Source organism: Purpureocillium takamizusanense, chromosome 4, assembly GCF_022605165.1.
Source record: "Purpureocillium takamizusanense chromosome 4, complete sequence".
NCBI lineage: Eukaryota > Fungi > Ascomycota > Sordariomycetes > Hypocreales > Ophiocordycipitaceae > Purpureocillium > Purpureocillium takamizusanense.
Window position 1 is genome coordinate 840,789 of NC_063071.1, and position 17,402 is coordinate 858,190.

At 59.4% G+C, this 17,402-nt stretch overlaps 6 protein-coding genes across 6 annotated transcripts; 3 read left to right on the plus strand and 3 right to left on the minus strand.

Annotated features, from left to right (window-relative positions):
• Positions 1–3: 3 nt before the first annotated feature.
• On the minus strand, positions 4–1,614 carry AIM32 (Altered inheritance of mitochondria protein 32). Its single transcript, XM_047986162.1, has 2 exons — positions 1,066–1,614; positions 4–864 (listed from the first exon to the last, which is right to left on the minus strand). Exons 1-2 carry the CDS (start codon positions 1,516–1,518, stop codon positions 40–42), a joined length of 1,278 nt encoding a protein of 425 aa, XP_047842142.1. The 5' UTR covers positions 1,519–1,614; the 3' UTR covers positions 4–39.
• Positions 1,615–1,821: 207 nt separating this feature from the next.
• Positions 1,822–4,753, minus strand: JDV02_004916 (uncharacterized protein). The gene has a single exon (XM_047986163.1). It carries the CDS (start codon positions 4,432–4,434, stop codon positions 2,137–2,139), a length of 2,298 nt encoding a protein of 765 aa, XP_047842143.1. The 5' UTR covers positions 4,435–4,753; the 3' UTR covers positions 1,822–2,136.
• Positions 4,754–7,655: 2,902 nt separating this feature from the next.
• Positions 7,656–11,764, plus strand: JDV02_004917 (uncharacterized protein; the record flags this gene model as incomplete). Its single annotated transcript, XM_047986164.1, has 5 exons — positions 7,656–7,833; positions 7,886–8,423; positions 8,480–8,927; positions 8,976–9,990; positions 10,050–11,764. The coding sequence occupies 5 exons, from the start codon at positions 7,656–7,658 to the stop codon at positions 11,762–11,764; spliced, it is 3,894 nt and encodes a 1,297-aa protein (XP_047842144.1).
• A 980-nt stretch (positions 11,765–12,744) lies between these two features.
• On the plus strand, positions 12,745–14,289 carry JDV02_004918 (uncharacterized protein; the record flags this gene model as incomplete). The annotated part of the gene is made up of 1 exon (XM_047986165.1): positions 12,745–14,289. The coding sequence occupies one exon, from the start codon at positions 12,745–12,747 to the stop codon at positions 14,287–14,289; it is 1,545 nt and encodes a 514-aa protein (XP_047842145.1).
• A 160-nt stretch (positions 14,290–14,449) lies between these two features.
• JDV02_004919 (uncharacterized protein) lies at positions 14,450–15,704 on the minus strand. The gene has a single exon (XM_047986166.1). The coding sequence runs from the start codon at positions 15,668–15,670 to the stop codon at positions 14,489–14,491; it is 1,182 nt and encodes a 393-aa protein (XP_047842146.1). The 5' UTR covers positions 15,671–15,704; the 3' UTR covers positions 14,450–14,488.
• A 346-nt stretch (positions 15,705–16,050) lies between these two features.
• On the plus strand, positions 16,051–16,724 carry JDV02_004920 (uncharacterized protein). The gene is made up of 2 exons (XM_047986167.1): positions 16,051–16,315; positions 16,383–16,724. The coding sequence occupies exons 1-2, from the start codon at positions 16,186–16,188 to the stop codon at positions 16,580–16,582; spliced, it is 330 nt and encodes a 109-aa protein (XP_047842147.1). The 5' UTR covers positions 16,051–16,185; the 3' UTR covers positions 16,583–16,724.
• Positions 16,725–17,402: the final 678 nt, after the last annotated feature.

The following is a 17,402-nucleotide window of genomic DNA, read 5'->3' on the forward strand; positions in this document are numbered from 1 at the left end:
ATGCATCACCACCAGTGCACCACCACCATGGCCATCCCTTCACAGCCGCAGTATCCGCCGCTGCGCATCAATGCCCCCGCGAAACATGTCCTCGACCACCGTCCCGCGCAGCACCGTCTCCCTGACGAGCCCCTCGACGTGGCGGGGCTCCACGCGGCCGTACCAGATGCCGTGCCCCGCGAGCGGGTGCGCCGTCTTGCCGTCGTCCAGCCGCTGGCCCGGCGGCACGTAGATGATGACGTTGCCCGCAAACTTGTGGCCCCCGATGTGACTGATGAGCGCGACACGCGCCGTCTTTGTCGTCGTCTGCTGCTGCTGCTGCACCGCGGTGGCCGCTTCTCCCCCGCTGCCTGCCCCTCGTCGACCTCCTCCTTCGCCGCCGTTGCCTTCCGTCGCTGCCTCTAGACGTGGCGCAGTCGCCCCATCACCGCTGCCCGACGACGACGACAAGTCCACCTCCACCGGTCCCCTCAGCACATCCACGCCCTCGCGCTCGAGGCACGCCTCAAACTCATCGCGCAGCAGCGGTCCCACGACGCCGCAGCGCACATCCCGCCCGCCGTGCCCGCACACGAGGACGAGCACGTCGCGCACGTCGCAGGCGCCGGGCAGCAGCGCGCGGTAGGCGTGCTTGCGGGTGAGGCGGTCGCGGTGGATGGGCGACAGGCCGTCGTGCGCCGCGTGCAGGCGCTCCGGCAGCAGGTAGCCCTTGGCCAGCGCCTGGACGCTGTCAAAGGACACGCGCGGCAGGAAGGGCACGTACTTGAAGCTCGGCAGCAGGTAGGCCGACGTGCTCTGCACCTCTCGGCGAGGCGGCACGGAGCTCGGTAGGGAGGCGTTGAGGATGGAGATGTTGTGGAAGGGCTGCGCGGCGGCTCGCAAGCGAGTTAGTAGTTTTGCTTTCCAGGTTTTGCAGCTCAGTTCAGTTCAGTTTTAAGCCACTCTAAAACAGTACTACCCTACTCAGCATAGCTAGGTACGTAGTAGATGGAATAGGGATGCATAATAAAACTGATGAGAAGGAGAGGAGAGGGGGAAAGGGGGGGGGGAGTCAAGTCAACGCACGTCGCTGTACACGCCGCCGCGGCCAAACAGCTCCTTGAGGTCGGCGGCCAGGTTGTCGCCCCCATTCTCCTCCTCGATGCGCGACGGCCAGTCGTCCTCGCCCGTGCACACGAGCACCTGCTCGGCGTACCCCGACATGACGCCGTTGAGCGGGCTCTTGCGGTCAATGTCCAGCCCGGGCGGCATGGGCGGCGGCGGCGGCGCGCACCCGCACGTCGGGGCCGGACATGTCGCGACGGTCGGGAACGGCGGTGGCGGTGGAGGCGGGCGTGACGAGGACGATTGTCTCGACCTTGAACTTGATGCCGATTGAATAGTAGTAGCAGTAGGAGGGGGCGCCCAACGCTGGCGGCGGAATGCCAAGCGGCACAGCAGCCCCGTCGTCGTCGTCGTCGTCGTCGTCGCCGCCACTGTCGGCCGCAGCGGCAGGGACAGCGACAGGGACAGGGACATGTCTGGGCCGCGCGCGCGTGATGCTTTTCTGCTGCTGGGCAATGCTACCCGCGCTGGCCAAAAAGGCTCCCGTGTCGTCGACTTATAAGAAGCGGCGCTGCTGGTAATGGTCAGCAGTGGTAAGCTCGGTCTCCGAGCGCGGCAACTGGACCGACTATGACGACGGCAGTGGGCCGGCAGCAATTCGCCGGCGCCGCGACCCGTTCGTCCCGTCTCCACTGCAGGCAACATGAATTCAAGTTTCACTTCCCAGACAGTTCCTCGCCTTACTTCCTACGGTCTCGGCGGGGGTTACAAGACACACACAGCCATGAAAAATAGGTACTACGTAGGTAGTTTCCAAAAGGTAGATACGTAGGGTACCAAACTTATCCAACCCTCACGTTCTGACAACCTGGCCCTGAGCCACTTCCCGTTGCCTCTATGTGCCAGCGCGACGCGCACCTCGGCCGCCTCCCGTGTCAGGACAGGCAGGCCCCGGGCCGCTGGCGCTGCAGATATGATATGGTCCTCTCGGAGGAAAAGCAAGACAGTCTTCGCGGCAAACCAAATCCCGACAGAAAAGTACCCAAACGCGCTTAGAAACGCCTCCCCGCAACCACACTGCATCGTCCATCTTTAGTTGTGCCCGCCTCGTCTTTCGCAGTAGCCCGGCGGCTTGGGCTCCGCGTTCGCCCAGCTCACCACCGTCAGACTCGTCGCATACGCCATGGCCACAAAGCCAAAGATGCACAAGACAATGTCCGCAATCTTCCACCCCCTCGTCCGCGCCACGGCACGGTAATGCAGCAGGGGCTTGTGTCCATCATTAGTATCCTTACCCGTGACAGCATTGGTAGACTTAAGGGCACTCACCGGATAGATGTAAACCAGCGGGATGCAAGCAAAGTTGCCCACGAGCGCCACAAACTTGTCGAGGTGGTCTGCGCCGCCCCACGCAATCGCCGCGCACAGCATCACCATGAAAAAGCGGAACACGTTCTTCTGCCACTTAATGTACGGGTTGTACTTACCGCTCCGCGTAAACAGCTCCGTCTCGACGATGCGAATGGCCGGGAAGATCTGGAGCGGCGTCGACAGCAGGATGGCCATCGAGTACAGGAGCTGCACCCCGTTGACCAGCCTGTTGTCCTGCGGCAGGTTCAGCAGTACCACCGTCTCCGTCTTGGACCCGTACGCCGCGTACGAGATCGCTCCCATGGTGATGAAGATGACCGTGATGATCACCATGACGAGGAGCAGCACGCGCGGGAACTTGCTCGGGTGCTTCATCGACTCCTGGATCGGGATGATGAGCCCGATGCCCTCAAACGTAAAGATGGCGGTGCCGATAAACAGAGTCCAGTCCTTTTGGTTGAACATGATGATGTCTGCGAGGCCCTCGGTGCTGAGCGTGAGCACGTCGTAGTAGAACAGGTATGCCAACCCGATCAAGATGAAGGCGTCCGCGATGAGCGCCGTGAACCCCAGCTTGCCAATGTCGCGCAGCAGTGAAAAGGGGAGGAAGATGACCATCTGCATCAGGATGAGGACCGGAATGCTGATGGAGCTCTTGCAGTCGGAGACGGCGTGGATGAAAGCCTGCAGGTTTTCGGCGGTGAAGACGGTATAGGCGGCCACGAATCCAATCTGGCTGATGACAATCGAGCTCAGGATGAGGTTCCGCAGCCACTTGCCATAGAGGATGCCTCCCATGTCGCCAAACGACCCCTCCACCTTGAGCCGCGTCGTCACGAGCAGCACGAAGGCGTAGTAGCTGAGGGCGGCGACGCCAAACAGCACGAGGTTGCTAAAGAGCATGCCTCCGTTGAGGTACGCCCGGGGCAGGAACAGCACGCCGGTGCCAACAAACGACTTGAGCAACAGCAGCGCTGCGTTCATGGGGCTGTTCTGACCGCTGCCGCCTCGCACCTTGCGCTTGCGCCGCTTTTTGGACGGGCCGAGCAGGGCGCTGTCTTCCATGGGTTCCCGGCCGTCATCGCTGCCTCCTTCATAATCCTCGCCCGACCAGAATTCCTCATTGGGACCAAGAGCCTCGTCGTCCTCCTCGAGTTCTTCGCCGGCAAAGTGGCCGTAGATGCTCAGGAACTCGAGGAAGCTCGACGTGAACAACCGCGGCTCCGCATGCGGCGGCGAGTCGTGGGCGTGGTCGACGCGGTCGCCGAGGCCGCTGGGGCTCAGGGCGTTGCGTCGGAGGTGGTCTCTCCGGAAGCCTCCAGGCACCTTGATGCTGTTGATGTCCAGGACCTCGGTCTCGGGCTCGGGCCGCGCTTGCTCAAAGCTCTTGCTGCGCTGGAGACGGTTCTTGGCCTCGGCTTGCTCCGTCCACTTGTAGATGCCTCGCGTGACGTCTCCTCCCTGCAACCGTAAGCTCGAAAATTCCTCATCGTTGAGGCCAGCGTTAGGATCGACGGGCTGCTTTCCCCTAGCGGTCCCCGCTGTGGACGAGTCCTCTGAGGGCGGGTTCTCCGCATCCCTTGGCTGAACCAGATGGCGCTTGACGATCTCGGGGTCCTCGTACGGTTTCCTCGAGTCAAAGGAGCCGTAGTTGGTGGGTGTGTCGGGGCGTGCACCGGGCGCTGGGGATTGAGTCCTCGGCGGTGTGCTTATGCGGGCCGCAGGCGTGCCATGACGAGGCGGCGACTGGCCGAGCGAGTTGGACAGGGCGGCAGCCAAGGCAGAGACGCCCGGTCCTTGAGAGTAGGAGCCGCCCGTGAAGGGCGAGTCGTTGTTCTCCGGTGACCGCAGGCCTGGTAAAGGCGAGCCAGTTCGGGCTGGCGACGAGGACGGGATCGGTTCGGCGAGGCGGGCCGTCAGCTCGTCTCGGGGCAGCGACGAGGAGAAGTACTGCGGCTGGCCTGGTGCCGGGGACGACGCCCGCGGCGCCGCGTTAAGCGCGCTTCTGGGCGAGGCCATGGTCGGAGGAAGGGCACGCAAGTAAGAAAGGCCTTATCGCATGCCGTGGCGAGGCGGAACTGGCTGCGGGTATATAGGCAAGTTGGTAGTAAGCTGGGTGGTGAGCAGTGGGACGTGGACGGCGACAGCGATAAGAGGCGGTGCACGGATCACGCGGCGGCAACGTCAATGGCTGAGCAGGTCGAGGAGGCGAGTGGGGAAGAATATCGACGATTAAGGGCGGGCGGATCGAGAAGGCAGGCCTCGGGGCCAGGAGAGACAACCTCAGGTGACCGTGTCGCTGTCGCGGCGAAGGACCGTCTGGACGTGGAGTTGGAGGTGTGGGTGTGGAGGAGCGAGAGGATGCGATAGCGAGCTGGTTTTGTCTGCCGCCTGCCGACCTAGAGTACCTATGCAGTCATCAGGTATGGATTCCAGGGGCCCGCTGACCGGTTCCTTGTTAGCATGGAGCTTGCATCCATGACCTGCGGGCACGTTTTTGCTGGAGTGGAGGCCGCCTAAGGTAGCCAGCTACGCGGGTAACCGTGGCGGGCAGCCGCCCGGGCGGTTCAGGGCAGGGCCTGGGCAATGGAGCCGTGGGATGCAGCCCAGTGCTGTTGGGTGCAAGCCCAGGCGGCGACTGTGGCGTGGGCCTTGCCCTGGGCTGTGACGGAGTCCTTTCAGGCGTTTGTTGCGGTGGTCACCCCACTATAAGCCGCCCCGCCCCGCCCCACCAACGGGACTGCTCCTCCACTGCTCGACGACCTGATGCTGCCCAAAACGGAAGCTCTGCAAGGCTGGACCGCTGTGCCTGCCCGTCCATGGATCTCATCCCAATCGCGCCAGCCTACGAACGAGATGCCGAACGCACAAGATGGTTCGCGGTGCTGAGAATATCCTTTCGGACTTGCAGTGTGGCCCGTCGCCATTCGCCAGACCCTATCACGGCTCAGCGATTGGCACGGGGCGCACAGGCTGGGGTATGACGGCCATGGACGGTATTTCGGGCCCGCGGTTTCTGCAATCAATCGGAGCACGGCCGGCCGGGTGCCGTAGCCGGTGCCGGCAGGCCGACATGAACGGAACACACTGCTGTGTTCGACGAATGTCACTCTTTAAGCATTGGCATTGCTTTCTGCCCTGGCCGGTAGGATCATTGTCGATTTCGACTCGTCTTGAACAGCGTGGGTCCCGAGGTGCGCCGCGGGTGGCTGGCAGAAGCAACTCCCAGGGCCAGGAACCACTATTGTTATAATGTCGTGGACCAACAACGCTCCTGCAGGGCACTTGCACACAATTGTTTTTTTGTTTTTTTTTTGTTTTTTTTTGTTTTTTTCGTTTTGCTTTCTTTCTTTGCAGCTGATTGCACTGCATCTCGCCTCAAGGTGCCCGAACGACAGAGCCGCCACTCATGCATCGTGGGTTGGACCTTCGGTGGTGCGCGTGTTGCGTGAAGTCGCAGTTAGATTATGCGCGGCGTAAACTGTACGCGCGAAGTAACCTACTACCTGAGAAGTAATACGGAGTATGTAGACGTGGCACAGACGCTGCTGCACGGCGGGACCCAGTCACCTCCTCGGGTATCACAACTCTATCAACGAAAAGCGCGTGGAGAGTGCGGTTATTCGGTGGTGTCAGGTTGCATCCGACATCTCCCGCCGCTGTGTCTCGTGCGCCAGGAACGTCTGGCAGGCTGAGGTGGTCGCGATGTCCCCAACCAAGAAGACGAACGACTCGCGCCGTGCCAACTTGGCCAGCCAACTAGCCAGTGATTAGCCAGTCGTGGCGGGTGGCTGAGAGACCATTGCAGTCGGCCGGCTGGAATAGGCGATTGAAGCTATCGTAGCCAGCCCGCCAGCCCGCCAGCCAGCCGTAGCAGGCGACTAAGAACACTTCAGCCCGCCAGCTGCATTAGGCGATTAAAGTCATTGCGGACGGCCATCCAGCCTGCCGTAGCAAGCGATCAAGGTCATCGCCACCACCAGTCGGCTGAAGGTGGCAGGCGATGGAGATGATCGCTCCCATTGTAACATCTAACGTTATTTATTAGTATTAACGATGCAAACGCAACCCCGCACCCCGCGCAGTCATCGAGGCGACACTCATCTGCAGCACGGCCCCTCGCTTCGAAACGTCTTTGTCGCCCGCTTACAGTTTCCCACATGCTTCTGTGGATCAGGATCCAGAGTCAGGCATGGTGGTGCCCCCAACCCGACGTCACCAGACGGGTGACACTGCGGGATCACCCTCTCGTGCCACCCAATCAAGGGCTCACCAGGCCACCCGTCCGGCCACCGACTGGGGCCAGCAGACGCCATCTCGCATCACGGCTCGTCACGACACCTGCATCCCCGACGCGGGGAGAGGGGGAAGTGGTGGGAATGCCGTCTGTTGCCGGCAACGTGAGCCCTGCCAGCGCGGTGCAACGGCATGGCACGAGGTGACGTCTGGGCTGTAGCAAGGCTGTTATTGCAACCGCTCAGGCTTGCATTTGCTACCTATTGCACTTGGTCACTCTGTGTTGAGTGCAGGCAACTGGGTACTGTGCAGCGGCACGTAAAGTAGGTAGTCGAGACCCCCGGGCACGGACAGAGAGCCGTCGAAGTGAGCCGCATTGTGATCTGCGGTGGCATCGTTGTCGAGCAGAGGTTGACACCAACAACCTACGGCTGTGGCAGGATGCAGTTGCGCGCGGGCATGCACGATGCAGCTGGAGAAACTCTTACCAAGTACTAACAGCGGAAGACGGCGCACACATCCTCCCATTCACAGCTCTCTAGGTAGAGCCCTGGAAAGCTGTAACCGCTACAACCGCTACAGCCTCAGGCTAGCACCTCGTGTTAGTGGGCCACGGGCGACCTCACTCACTGATCGTCAGCTCCATCCATCCCATCCATCCATGCCCGTCGTCGCCTTGGCGCCAGGCTGCACTGACCGCCCCTCGTTAATGGCTGGAATGTCCATTGGCTTGACTCGGTTGCCATCACGCCTCCTCATCACTCCACGCACATGTGTGTCCATCAGAGACCTCTGCGCCCGCATCAACGACTGCTTGGTCGATCGACCCTTGCCTCTGATGTAATACCGTATCCATCTTGCGCTTCTTGTTTTGCTTCTTCGCTGCCATCGCCTCCGCGTTCCATCCTCATCGCCAAATGGCCGAGACCATCACTTTCAAACCTGGTCCGTAAGAGGACCGTCGAGCTCGCGAACCGCCGCCGTTCCCGACAGCAGACGCAAGAATGCCTTCGCCTGCCGACGACAAGGCTGGGCTCCCGCCATCGGCGGAGCCCAGGAAGGATGCCAAACTCGGCCTCATGTCGGGCGTCTACATCCCCGTCTGCCTCAACATCATGAGCATCCTCATGTTCCTGCGGTTCGGCCTCATCCTGGGACAGGTTGGCTTCATGGGAATCCTGGGTAATGGGCGCTTTCATCCGTAAAAGTGGCTCTAATGCTGACATCCTCCCAGGCCTGCTGGTCACGGCATACTGCGTCGACTTGCTCACCACATTGTCGCTCTCCGCCATTGCCTCCAACGGCGAGGTCAAGGGTGGTGGCGCATATTACCTGATCTCGAGGTCCCTTGGTCCCGAGTTTGGCGGCTCCATTGGCATCCTGTTCTTCCTCGCCCAGGCCCTCAACACTGCCATGAACGTTGTCGGTCTCATCGATTGCATTCGCCTCAATGTCGGCCCCGGCTTCCCCCAGGGATACTGGGTCGGCTACGGGTTGCAGACGGTCGCCCTGCTGCTATGCACCGGTCTCTGCCTGCTCGGCTCTGCCACCTTCTCCAAGGCCTCCAACGCGTTGCTTGCCATCTTGACTGTGGCCGTCGTCAGCATCCCCGTTTCTGCCGTCGTGAAAGCGCCCTTCCGGGACGATGACACTGGCGTCGTCTTCACTGGCTTCAGCCTTCACACCTTGGCCACAAACTTCTTACCCCACACGAGTGGCGGCGAGTACAAGGGCCTGTCCACATTCAGAGACCTTTTTGGCATTTTATTTCCGTGAGGCCGGTGCCGATCATGCCACGATATGCACTTCTACTAACAAATCTCCACAGAGCAACTTCAGGCATCTTTGCCGGCGCATCAATGTCCGGCGATCTGAAGGATCCAAGCAGGTCCATTCCGAGCGGAACACTTTGGGCCATGTTGACGACCTTCATTGTCTATTTCGTCGTCGTTTTATCTATGGCCGCCAGTACCACGCATGAATCGTTCCTTGCCAATGCAAATGTTATCCCCCTTACCAACCTATCTCCTCCCATAATTCTCGCTGGAGAGTGTGCCGTCACCTTCTTCTCAGCCTTGATGGGCATCATCGGTTCCGCCAAGCTGTTTCAGGCCCTCGCCAAAGACAAGCTTCTCCCCGGCCTCGCAATCTTTGGCAAGGGGACAAAGAAGGCGGATGAGCCCATCCTTGCCATTTTCTTAACCTATTTGATAGCTCAAGTTGCCTTGCTTGCAGATCTGAATCAGATTGCCACGTTTATCTCTATGGGTTACCAGGTAAGACATGTCCCAGTCTGCGACGGACTTGCGTGCTGATGGCACTAGATGACCTTTTTCGTCATGAACTTGGCCTGCTTCTTACTCAAAATTGGGTCAGCACCGAACTTTCGCCCTGGGTTCAAGTTCTTCAATTGGCAGACCGCCTTGGTGGGCAGCTTGCTATCTGCCGCTGCCATGTTCTTCATTGATGAGACATACGCATCCATTGCAATCTGCGTTCTCGTCTTCATTTTCCTCCTCATTCATTACCTCTGCCCCCCGAAACGGTGGGGAGATGTCTCACAAAATCTCATCTACCATCAAGTGAGAAAGTACCTCTTACGCCTAAAGCCGGAACACATCAAGTTCTGGCGGCCGCATATCATCCTGCTCATCAACAATCCTCGGCGCCAGGCACGCCTCATACAATTCTGCAACTCTATGAAGAAGGGATCGTTGTACATCTTGGGCCATGTTATCGTCTCTGACGACTTCAGCACTGGCGTCCACGAAGCACGACTTCAACAGCAGGCCTGGACCAAATATATATCCGAGTTTTCACGGATCAAGGCTTTTGTGCAGCTGACCATGTCTCCGTCCATCACGTGGGGTATACGGAATCTAATCCTGTCGGCGGGCCTGGGTGGTATGAGGCCCAATATCGCCGTCTTGGGATTCTATAATATGGACGACTTGCGTAAGTCTGGGTCTAGGTGTGTGATACCTGAGATTCCTGCATCGCCTGCCGACAAGATGAGACGACCGCGGAAGGCCGAGGATAAGGCGCCGATGACGAAGCGTCGTCGTGGCGATACTTCCGCCCGACTTCTGGAAGGCGTGTTGCCCACGGATGCAATTCGAACAGAGAACATGATGTCTCCCACAGAGTACATGATCATGCTAGAAGACCTCGCCCTCAAGTACCGTCTAAATGTTGCGGTAGCACACGGATTCGGCGATCTGGAGTCGCCTCGCAAGGATGGTGGCAACGCAAAGAAGTATGTCGATCTCTGGCCGATCCAGATGTCTGCGGAAGTATCTTCTCAGGGAACGAATGTCTTAACCACGAATTTTGATACCTGTAAGTCCTCCGACCGACAGGACTGGCAGCTTCCAACATTCGTCGGCTGACTTATTCAGACACTCTGATTTTGCAGTTGGGCCATATCCTACAAAGTGTGCGGACATGGAAACGAGCCTTTGCACTCCGAGTTATGGTATTTGTTGAATACGAGAGCGAGGTCGAAGAGGAGCGGGCTCGTGTCACTGCCCTGCTCGAGAAGCTACGAATTGACGCCGAAGTGCTCGTTTTTTGGCTTGCGGCTGGACACCTCAACACCTACGAACTCATCGTCAACGGCCACACAGACGACATCGACACCGAAATCGTTGTCAGTGATGCGCTCAAAGACGAGGATTGGTGGGATTCCCTTCAGAGCTTCCGCGGACAAGCAGGGCAAATGTCGGCGAGCCAGGAGATGACACAGATTAATCAAATAGTGGGCGCGGCTGCTGGACGAACAGACCTGCATGGGGATGATGGTTTTGACCGACGCCGCTCGAGTGTTGCTGAGCTTGCCAACGTGCTCAAGAAACCAGACATTGGACTGCTTGCCCGGCTTGGGGTGAACCCGGGTATCCACACGCACCACCTCGCGGACGATGTGCTCCAAGAGGAGGCGTCAGACGACGAGTGGTCCACAGAATCAGAGCTATCAGACGCCGGAGATGAGTTCGACTTTGGTGTTGACACGTCGGAGAGCAGGAGTGATGCCGAGTTTGGAGATCCGATGAAGCAGTCCTTGCTAACGAAGGGTCTGCTGGAGGCAACATCTTCGACGAAGGCCTCGCGAGGCCGCAAGCCGCAGCCTCCGCAAGGCAATGTTCCCGCCCCGTCATACGGCACAATGACTACTTCCCAAACATTGACCGATTATCAAGACGAACAAGAGCCCCGTCGTGTGCCCGAATTCAAGAAGACCGACGCAAGCCCGTCGCCTCATGGAGGCCGCGGGCGCGACGCGAAAGACGTGCGAGCAAAGCTGGAAACGTTCCCGGCACTCACTCCTCTTGGCATACCGCACTCCCATTCTGATGCATCCCGGCGATCCAGATCCATGAGTCCATCAGCAACAGAGAGGCAAACCAAGCGTGATGGGACAATGACGCCCTTGCGCCCATCCTTCTCTCGCCAGTCCTCGGCGGTGCGCTTCTCCAGTCGTCCAGTTCCAGAGACAAGAATCACGACGGAGGGCGGGGGTTCTAGGATCGGCTTTGCCCCTGCGCCCGCCGAGTCGAGCCCAGTGACACCTCGAGCCGAACGTCCGACGCACTCCAGACAGTCTTCATGGGGGAGGTTCTCCAGCAGGCCGGTCCCCGAGGCGAAAGTCAGCGTCGGCGAAGAGATGGCGCGTACGATACACTTTGCAGAGCACCCTGCGAACAAGTCGCACTCTGGATCCCATTCTCGACACCACTCTCGTCAAGGCTCTCAGTTTTCCAACTTTGGGCAGGGTGACGTGAGTTTGAGCATTCCGGAGCTGGTAGAGTCGTACAAGCAGGACTCTCACGTGGGCGAGCCCGAGGCCGGGTCGACATACTCTACGCAGGGCATGTCTCTATCTTTCAACGATCTTCCGTGCCGGGCGCAACACCTGATTCTTAATGAGCTCATGCGACAGCACTCGAAGGAAACGGCGGTTCTTATGAGCACGCTGCCGATTCCCTCCGAGGGGACCTGTCTCGACGAGGCTGACTCGATTCAGTACCTTTCCGACATTGAGGTTTTGTGTAACGAGCTGCCGCCGACCCTGATGATTCTGAGCAACAACATGACGGTGACGGTCAGCCTGTGATATAACAGGATCGTCATGATAGCGATACCAGCGGCTTTTGACGCAGATTGTCTTTGTTGCATCACAGCGAATGCATAGCATGAAAGGCGGTACCGCCATGTATATCATCACGAACACGTATTAAGCAAGCGCTGCTTCCGATTGAATACAGATGTTTTACAGTGCGCACCAACAGGTATGACCATGTACGTTGTAGGCCTGTTGAGCAAGCACTTCGACCAAGCTGGCGACCTCGGGATAATATGTGAATCAGGTATGCGCCACTGCTGACGTCTAACTCAAAGCCTCCTTACTTTTATCACGTCTGACTGCCCTTTTGACAGTCCAGTCTTTCCTACTACTTCTCATCTTACGTCTTTATCGGCTGTCCATTGAACAGCACCTGCAAAGGGCTGCCGCATTGAGGGAACCCCAGTGGCGCCTTTGTCTACTCCTCGGCTCCTTGAATGGCTGCCACCAAATGCTCCAAAATCTCGAAGCGACACCACCTGCGTAGTACAGCTCAATGAGCTTTGTTTCACACAACGTCCGCCGTGGATGATATCTCTGACGACTCTGGGGGTCCTGCCGTGGGTCCTGACCCCATCCATGCATGCGCTGACGAAGTTCAAAGTCGATTCGCCGCTCAAAGCTGGAGTGGTGAGTCCCCCATGATCAAGCGACCTTACGGCATTCAAGGAACAGTTCAGCCTTGGTTGAGAAGCGACAGCTCAAAAGACATGGTGCTGCTACTACTCGCTCGCCCATGTGAGCGGGAACTCTCGTCCCTCCCTCGTCGTATATATAAATGACGGACATCGCCGCATGAGGCACGGAGTGATGCCACTGGCAAAGTATATACGGCAACCAGGCAAGAAAGGGGATCCATCTCAACCTTCGCCGGAGGGGCCAGAAACGAAATCACACGCGTCTGTCGAGGATTTCCCCCGCCCCCCTTTCCCTACTACTACTAAAGGAAGGCTGAGAATCAGCGCGCCGCCATGGTCGCCCGTCTTTCTTTCTGTTGCGGCAGTGGTCCCGGCGACCTTGATGATCCATACACGCAGCACTGCCAGCGCAACAACACTCTCCACGCCCTCCGCCCCATGGCCAGCCCATCGCAGCTTCACAGGGACGCTTTCCATGCAGGCAGCTTCCGCTACCACAGGGACGTGCGTGGCGCGCCGCCCACGAGGGCCCTGCCTGCACTCCCTGTCGTTGAGCATTACGCCCGTCCGGCCCCCTCGTCCTCGTTCGCGCCGAGACCCGTCAAGTCGTACCGACCTCTGCCGCCGATCAAGATATCCAAGTTTGATGTCGAGGAGTTCAAGGGGGGGAATAGTAATGTGGCGGCGGCGCTGCAGCAAGAGAGGCCAGATACCTCGGCGCTCTTGGGGTTCGGTCCTCGGGGCACCTTGATCATGCATTCGACGACGACGCCGCCGCCGCCCCCTCCTCTGCCGCCCATGCCACCGTTCTACGACAACGGACTTCCCTCTCCAGCATGCTCTCTCCCACGTTCTCCGGCAGGCGTGCCCTTTACGCCTTCTCCAGTCACAACTCTTCCACTTTCTGCTGCATGGAGCGTCACGGACAGCGGCTGCGATGGCTCGCAGCAAGTCGAGATGATCGACGTGTACATGGCCCCCGTCTGCGAGATATGCCACCAGTACGACGCGCTCAGTACGGGCTTCTGCTTCCGCTGCGAGCACCTCTGGCAAAGCGCCGTCACAGGTTGCAGCACGTTCATCCCGCGCGACACTGCGGTGCCCGTGCCCGATCCTGCGGCCGTCGCTCGCGCCTCCAAGCAGACCACCGACGCTGCAGCGGTGGGCGATGCTCGGTCCTCGGCCTGGAGCAGCCACGTCTCGTCGGTACTGTCGCTGTTCGGCGAAGAGTTTGACCCTGGTCTGCCGTTGCCGTTTCTCGGAGACCTCCCGCACTACTCGGACGCGAGTAGCAGCTTGATGGTCGAGCCCCTGCGGATCAAGACGACGACGACGGCTGGGACCGGCGTGAAGGAGGAGGACTGTCACCCGCCGACAAAGTGTGATCCGCCGGTCATCAGGGAACCGGCAAGCAGCAAGACTGCAAGACAGTGTGCCTCGCCAGTGACCAAGACAATGGAGAGCGGTCATACGCCGACAAAGGTGGCTTCACCCCGCGCCAGGGAGATCAAGAGCGACAGGGCCCCGACAAAGGCTGCGTTGCTCTCAGGCCAACGATCAGCCGTTTCGGAGCCCGACATGCGCCCCTATTTCGTGCCAGAGCGGTTGCAGAAGCGTTCTCTCATAATGCCGCCCCCGGCGTTTGAACCCAGTCGGCTCTCGGAGGCAGTGCGCTCCCTGCTGCCGGGAGCCCCGACGCGGAAGCCCGGGCCGCGCTCGGCCGAGAGCCAACTGTACGCTGCAATGTCGTATTACTTTGAGCCGTCCTACTTCAAGAGGTCGGAGCCTATCAGGGTGGTCAGTGTGCGTCCAGTACCTCCCATGGTTGTCCAGGGGCTTAAGAAGTTGATCAAGGGCGGTGCGAGGAACTGGATTTGACTTGATATGCTCATCACAACGGCGCGCGATACATGTTTGGTTATTCTTTGGAAAGAGGCTTGGCAGTATGCAGCGTGGCGTTGAGCATCGTTCCCCGTAATATTCTATATGCTAAGTGTTTCTAATATATGGTCGTCTACACATTCCAGTCTTGACTCATCGCTCGCTCGGTTACCGCTCTATCGCAGACAAAACACATCTATAAGATCCTCTTGACGCTCAGCTCGCCCTTGTCATGACCCTCGAGCTCCACGAAGCCTCCCGCCTCGATCCTCTTCTTCCACTTGCCGCTCTCGTAGCGCCCCAGTATCATGGTCATGCGGAGGACCGAGCCGCTGCTCGACGCGTGCTCCTCCTGCTGTGCGACGGGCGTGAAGATCCACCGCCCAAAGGCCCAGTTGAGTATGTAGCGGCCCGAGGGGCTCGGCCCCGGCGCGGGCACGTCCGGGTCCGAGTTGGTGGGCGGCGAGGACAGCGTCAGGACGGCCTTGATGCGGTAGGCCTCGTCCTTGGGGGCGGCTTTGAGGAGGGAGAGGAGCTTGTCGGTGGAGACGGCGGGGGAGGCGGCGGAGGCGGAGGCACGCAGCTCGATTGAAAGAACTTCGACCTCTTGCTGGTGGCCGGCGTGGCCGTGGGCATGTCCGTTGGTGTGATCGTGATTGTGCTTCTCCTTGTCGCCGCCGTTTTGCGCCTGACCATTGACCTCGTCCTCGCTCAGCTCCTTTGCCAGCCCGCCATCAACGCCAAAGACAATGTCCATGTCCACCCATCCCTTTGTGCTCTTGACCTTTGCGACATCGACCTCGAGGTCGCCGACCCGATCGAGGCACTCCTCGTAGCGCTCCTCGCCGGCGTCCTCCCACTTGTTGAAGACGATGAGGTCGGTGTAGCGGGCCTGGATCTTGGCGGTGTAGCTCGTGTCCTCGTAGCCCTGCCAGTTCTCGACGTCGACGACGCTGACGACGCCGTCGAGGACGTAGCGGCCCGAGTCGCGGGCGAGGCGGTTCACCTCGAGGGCGAGGGTGGCGGGGAAGGCGGAGCCGCTCGTCTCGACGACGATGCGGTCCGGGGGCGTGACGGTGCGCTCGAGCTCGGCCAGCGCGGGGCCCAGCTGTCCGACGAGGTTGCAGCAGATGCACCCGTTGAGCAGCTCCTGCACGCCCGAGATGGCCGAGCTCGACGCCAGCTGCGAGTCGACGGCCAGGTCGCCGAACTCGTTCTTGAGCAGCGCGAGGCGGTACGAGGGGTTGCGCGCGCGCAGCTGCGGGATGAGGTTGAGGATGAGCGTCGTCTTGCCTGAGCCCAGGAAGCCCGTGATGATGGTGATGGGTATCGGCGCCTGCGACTGCGACTGCGACGTCGACTGCGACGGCGACGCCATGGCTGGCTGGCGGGCGGTGGTGGTGGGTGGGGTGTTTGTCGTCTTCCGAATTGTCCGGGACGAGAGAGACGGCGACAAACACGACGAAACGAGTATGCCTCTAACAAATTAGGTAGTGAGCGAATGCGAGGCTGCAAGTCCAGGCGCCTCGAGCAACGGTGGTGGTGGTGGTGGTGGTGGTGGTGAGCAAAATGCGACTTTTCTTTTCGAGGCGGTCCGATTCGCGATCAGCAGACAACCTTAAAACGCTGCCGGTTTCCGGCGCCGTTTTTGTTATCTTATCAGCGGCTTGCGCCCACGGTGGTTTGACGTCATGCCGTCCGCTTTGCCGCTTGCCTTCCCGCCAAATTCAGCTTGTATGAAGTATAGTAAAGTAACAAGATGGAGATAAATAACAACCTTTAGTCCCCCCTCCCCCTCCCTTTGACATAGCCTTTGCCTCTACTCTCTTCGTACGTAGCTTCATTCCACTACATCTGCCACTCATCGCACAAAACCGTCGTCTAAACCCCAACATGGCATCCGAGCGCACCAACAAAACTGAAGAGGAGCAGCAGGCGTCCTTCAAGGAGCAGCTCGACCGCATTGCCATCGCAAGCCGAGAGGCCGACCACGAGTCCAAGCCCAACCCAATCATAGAGAAGAGTAAATGCCCTTTGTTCGCCTACTCCTCGGTCGAGAACACGGCAATTGACTCTCTGATGAAACGCAGTCACCGAGTATATCCCCGCCGCGTCCGCCATTCTCGGCGGCGGGTCGCACCAGCAGCCCCAAGAAGAGAAAAAGAGTACCGAGATTCCTGGCCCGCCCGACAGGCCCGACCACGACCACAAGATTGAGGAGTTTGTGCGGGACCAGCATCGCAGCAACAAGGGTGATGGAGACCTCAGCCTGGCCAAGGGATCCTCCTAGGACTTCGCGACGTATCAACGCGACAAGCACTCTTACACATGCAACAGAGACCTGCGGTCGGATACATATCGATACTGTAATTGAAGCCGGCGTTTTTGCTCTCTAGTCTTAGCTTTTGTATAGATTCTTGAAATGCTTTCCGTCTGCCCAATCGAACCCATCGCAACCGCGGGCTGTGACTTGTATTCGATTGACCTGCGTCACGAAATAGCTTCAATTCGTCGCGTATAGGCACACTTGGTTAGCCTGGCGCGGCATCGATATGCTCCTTTCAGAGGGGCCCACAGACGACAAAGCAGCGACCTCACCTGTGCCGTGGGGCACAGGCCAATGTTGTTGACGCGGCACGGGTCAGGTCAGATCCCTGTTGGGGGCTCAGATGAGGTGAGTACACCGCGAGATTTCATACTTGACCTGTGCCCCGTGGTAGAGGTCAGATCCCTGAAGGGGCGTAGCTGGGCACAACGTTCACCTACAAGTGCCCCACGGCACAGGTCAGATCCATGCTGCAGGCTCAGTTTAGCGCATGCTGAGCTCTCCTGTGCCCCGGGGCAGAGGTCAGAGGTCAGAGGTCAGATCCCTGATGGGGGCACAGGTCAGATCCATGCTCAGTGCACAGATCAAAAACTCCGGGCGGACCAGTCCAGCATGATACGCACAAGTTTCTCATCAGTGCCACTTCGTACAGGTCTAAACCTGGGCCCTCAATTGAGCAGTTGTGTGAGCTCGCCCATGCCCGGTGCGCTGGAGCAGACGTCAAATCCTTGCGGGGGAGTGAGTCCAGTGCCAAGTGAGCTCACCCGTACCCCTCGGCAGAGGT